This window comes from Empidonax traillii, unplaced genomic scaffold (assembly GCF_003031625.1).
Source record: "Empidonax traillii isolate 1590-97213 ecotype Southwest subspecies unplaced genomic scaffold, ASM303162v1 scaffold1716:size85440, whole genome shotgun sequence".
Taxonomy (NCBI): domain Eukaryota; kingdom Metazoa; phylum Chordata; class Aves; order Passeriformes; family Tyrannidae; genus Empidonax; species Empidonax traillii.
The window spans coordinates 1-4,624 of NW_020956909.1; the positions used below are offsets into that span (position 1 = coordinate 1).

The 4,624-nt window shown below is 57.3% G+C and overlaps 1 protein-coding gene across 1 annotated transcript in view; it reads right to left on the reverse strand.

Annotated features, from left to right (window-relative positions):
- Positions 1-3,950: 3,950 nt before the first annotated feature.
- The window catches only part of EPPK1 (epiplakin 1), a 14,688-nt gene continuing 14,014 nt past the window's right edge, over positions 3,951-4,624 (reverse strand). Inside the window, exon 6 of the mRNA XM_027908460.1 lies at positions 3,951-4,614. Within this exon, the coding sequence (XP_027764261.1) occupies positions 3,982-4,614 (633 nt within the window). The 3' untranslated portion in view covers positions 3,951-3,981. The remainder of the gene's footprint in view (positions 4,615-4,624) is intronic.

Here is a 4,624-nt window from a genome sequence, read left to right on the forward strand (position 1 = left end):
ATTTGGGAAACCTCCTGTGCCAGAGCTCGGGTGCTGACACAGCTCCCGGCTCCCCTCCAGCTGGTCCTGGGAGCGTCCGTCCCTGAGCCCCTGGACGGTGGTGCTGAGGACGGATTGCTGAGGAAGGGAGGCACACGAAGCAGGAGGGAACAGCCCACATCTGATGTGGAGACAGCAGCCCCTGTGCTCGGACACCCCCCGGAACATCCACACAGGGGCAGCACGTGGCAGGGTGATCCCACCCACCCCTGACAGAGGAGGGGTGAAGTTTTCATCAGTGTATCCCTCGGGGTGGATCGGTGTGAAACGACGCTGTGTATACATGAGCAGGTTTATTTTAAAGCAATTTAACTGCAGTGGAAAGGGGGATGTGGACGTTTTGGTTATTATCTGTTAAACCGTAAATATATAAAAATATAAATGCACCTCTAAAGAAAATATAAAAGGAAAAGAAAGAAAGAGAAAGGAAGGACGAGGGTAGATAGTGGAGAAGGAGGATTTTACCACCCACAGATCCAGCAATGAGACTTGATTGCTGCAATTTCCATGGCGGGAATGAGGGTCATGGTGTTGATCTGTTGGGAGTTCAGTGGGTTTAATGCACGTTCAGGTTTAAGTGAGGGTGTCCAGGTACCTCCCCTTGGGGGGATTTTTACTGTCTGATGTAACACTGTGGATCATGTGCTTTCCTTTGGTAGAAGCCTCAGAAATGAGTCTGGGGTGCTTTGGGGGTCTTGGATGGTTTCTGGCTCCTTTGATGCTGTTGGGGCCTGCCAGAGGCACCTTACAGAGGGGATTGGCTGATAGAAACCATCCACCCCTTGGCCTTTCCCCTTGTCTGGGCAGAAAACAGCTGGATTAAGGTATCAGACTCAGGGGATGGGGGACAGGAAGGCACAGGGCTGAACCAGTTTGAGCAGAGTTTTGTGTGTCATGCAGGGGACACCAGAAATCCAGCAGCACCCGGTGCCCGACACAACCCACGGTGTGGAGCTCGTGCACCGGCATTCCCGGTGCCAGCGGCGTCCCGTGGCACAGAGCCACCCGCGTGGGAGCTCCAGGAAGGTGTGGAGCTCCCCCTGCACTGTGTGGGTGCCCTGGGCAGGTGTGGAGCCGACTTGGGGTCTGCAGAACTGAGCCAGCGGAGTTGGATCCAAGGGGGAACATCACCCAGGCAGTCTTGGACCCGAGGGGAGGTCACCTGGACACGGCAGGTGTCACTGCCACACCCGCTGCACCCAATCCTGCCTGGCCACACTCCCAGTGCAGGTACTGCTGGAGGAAAAGAGCAACAAAAATGTTCCCTTTGAAAGGCCCCAAGGAACCAGCCCAGCCCCGTGCTCAGGGGACGGGCACAGACCTGTGGCCACGGGCACACAGGAGATAAAAACGCTCCTTATTCCAGCTGGGAGAGACAGGATTGCACAGCTCGGATCTCTGTGGGAAAGGGACTCTCGAGCATCCTCTGCCCCGATGTGTAATTCCTGGAAAACAGGGATCCACCAGGCTTTTCCTTGGTGCTTGAAGGCACCTGGCCAGTGGCAGGGAGTGGGAGGGAGATAAGCTTGGCATGCTGGGGTCGTGCCAAAGGTGCTGGGAAGGTGGCAGGGGCACTGGAATGGTGGCAGGGGCATTGGGGCGGTGCCAGGGGTGAACCACGGCTGCAGCTGCTTCCTGTACGAGGGAATTTGTTTCTTATTTGGCTCCCTGGCAGCTGCGTTTCCCTTGGCAGCTTCAGGTCACAGAGAGGAGAAGGATCCTGCTCAGGATCTGGTCCAGGTCCACACCAGGCACAGTCCTGTTGTTCCCTGAGGGCACATCAGGACAGGGCACGGGTATGGACTGAGCTCTAATTGTGCAGTGCCTGCTCTGGAGTCTCCTCGACCCCTCGGGCACTGGGGGAGGTGCAGAGCTGAGTGGAGTTGGTGGGCTCTGCCCTGTGCTCTGTCCCCAGCTGGGTGCAGCCCCATCACCCACCTCCAAGAGCCAGGGTCAGCCCTCTGTCCCCACCAACTCCTTGGACACAGGGGACAGACGGTGGGTGCTGGCAGAATGTCCTGCTGAGGGCAGACAGGGGAAAGTCCTGCCCCAGAGATCATCCCTTGATAAATGACCCCCCTAAAGGTGGCTGCTCCGCTCGATCAAGCGCTCCCAAAATGTGCCCAGGGGGCCGTGCATAAAGCAAAGGGAGATGTGCCTCTGCCAGGAGCTCGGGAGTTGTGGAATCACAGGGTGGTTTGAAGTGGGAAAGGATTTAAAGGTCACCCAGTCCCACCCCTTCCACCAGACCAGGTTGCTCCAAGCCCCATCCAACCTGGCCTTGGACACTTCCAGGGATTCAGGGGCAGCCACAGCTTCTCTGGGCAACCTGTGCCAGGGCCTGCCCACCCTCCCAGGGAGGAATTTCTCCCCAGCATCCCGGAATCCAGGAGGTGCTCTGGGACACAGCAAGGCCTGATCCCATTCCCCACCAAAAGGCACCCAGGGCTTCCCTGGGCACAGCTGCCCCCAGGGCAGGGGTGGAGCCCCCATTCCTTGGAGGGGGGGGGATTTATCAGCCCTGTGGATGTGATGGCACTTGGGGACATTGTCAGCAGTGACCTTTTGGCAGCGCTGGGGGAGCAGTTGGACTCAGAGGGCTTTTCCAACCCTGAGCATTCCAGGACTGCAAGGTCCCGTGAGCAGGAAGGAAGGTGGGCAGGGAGGCAGGGCAGGAGGCAGCGTGGCACACAGGACAAGGTCCGCAGGCACTGGATGCTCCAGGAGGCAGCAGGAGCTGGCACGCCCCCGGCTGGGGCTGGGGCTTTGATCTCCGGAGGCCTCCGGAGATCAAAGCCCCAGCCCCAGCCGGGCGTGCCCGCCCATGGCATTGTGAGGGCTTTCAGGTCCCTCCCCACTCAAATCATTCCACGTTTCCGTGGGGCTTCGTTTTTGACCCCCCCGTGTAAATTTCCCGGGCTCCACAGCAGGTTTAAGATCAGGAGCCCCAAAGCTCCCCGATGCTTATTCCCAGGTACCGGCAGCGCAAGCTGGGTCAAAGCTCCATTTTCCAGGACATTACCGGGTTAATTAAGGCAAGCAGCCCCAGGCAGCATTTAAGGAGGTCAAGTTTCCCTCTATTAAACAGCAGTAGAACTATTCATCCCTGAACTCTACAGCGGAGTGGCTCTGGGGCTGCTCCTCTCCTGGAGGGTGGCACGTGGGCTGAGCCAGCTCAGGGCACAGGAGGGCAATGGGAAGGAGAGGGGATGGAGGCTGTGCTGTGGATGGGCAGACTAAAACTATGGCACTGTCCAGGTACATTCCAGGATCTCAGCTCCTGTGTGGATCCATCCCCCCTGGAGGGAAGGAAAGCAAAGCAAGGGAGCAAAGCCCTCTGGGCTGAGCGTGTTTGTACTCCGGACACCCCCAGAAAAGCTGGAGAGGCTGAGGGAAGGAGACCAAACACAGGTGACAACGCCAGCCTGAGATCCTGCCCACACGGAAATCTGCTCTCCATGCAAAACTCTGGCTTGAAAATTTGCAACTCGAATGCTGCCCTGTAAAGCTGCTGGGAAAAACATTCACCATGTGCAGGAAAACAGAAGAGAAGGCGGATAAAAATACCTGTCACAGTAACACCCACACGGAACAAGGACCTGCACTTAAGCCTGGGTGAGGAAAAGGAGGACGACATATTTCACCACAGTAACCTGAGATAACCCAGGCTGGTTCCTCTGTTCCTGAAAGATGACCCCAGACAAAGCTCAAAGCACGGCCTCAACACTGCTCAGGGGGAGGCACTTTAAAGCTGCACCTGAGGTGGGTGGAGGTAGGAAAGCAAAGAGATCATAGAGGAAATTCCCTCAGTGGGCTCAGAAATTAAAAAAAAAAAAAATTAAAAAAAGAAAGACAAACACAGGCAGCAAAAGAATTATTCACAAGAGCAACATTCTTCCCCAAGGCAATAACAAACAAAAATATCAAAAGGTTTTACAAGTATTATCTAAGAATTTTAAGGAAATAAAGCCCTGTGTCGGGGTCAGGGACGCAGCGGCGCAGCAGCTGCACGTAGGTCAGGTTCTCGTGGGTGTTGGGGTCAAAGAAGCCCTTGGTGTCGTCGCTGGGGTCAGACAGGATCTGGCTCATCTCCTGGTCGAAGTAGCCGCGTTTGTAGGCCACCTCCACGGGCAGGCGGTGGCTGTGCACGGGGTCGATGATGCCGCCGGTGGCGATCTGGGCCTCCAGCAGGCGGATGCCGTGGTCCCTCACAATCAGCTCCTTCTGCATGGCCTGGAAGAGGGAGATCTTGTCGCCCGTGTAGGGGTCGGAGTAGCCCGTCACGGCCCTCTCGGCCGACAGCAGCTTCTCCTGCAGTTCAACACCCACCAGCCCGGACGACACGGCCTCATCCACCGACAGCTTCTGGTTGTTGACTGGGTCAATGATGAAGCCAGTGGCGGCCTGCGCTTCCAGCAGCACCAGGGCCGTGCCCTGCCTCAGGATGCCCTTCCACATGGCCTGGTAGATGCTCATCTTCTCCATCTTGGTGGGGTCGGCCTTGGAGGGCACCAGCACGCCGGCGATGACGCCCGTGCCGTCCAGGTAGCGCTTGACGGAGGCCATTTCCGTCACCTCCTGCACC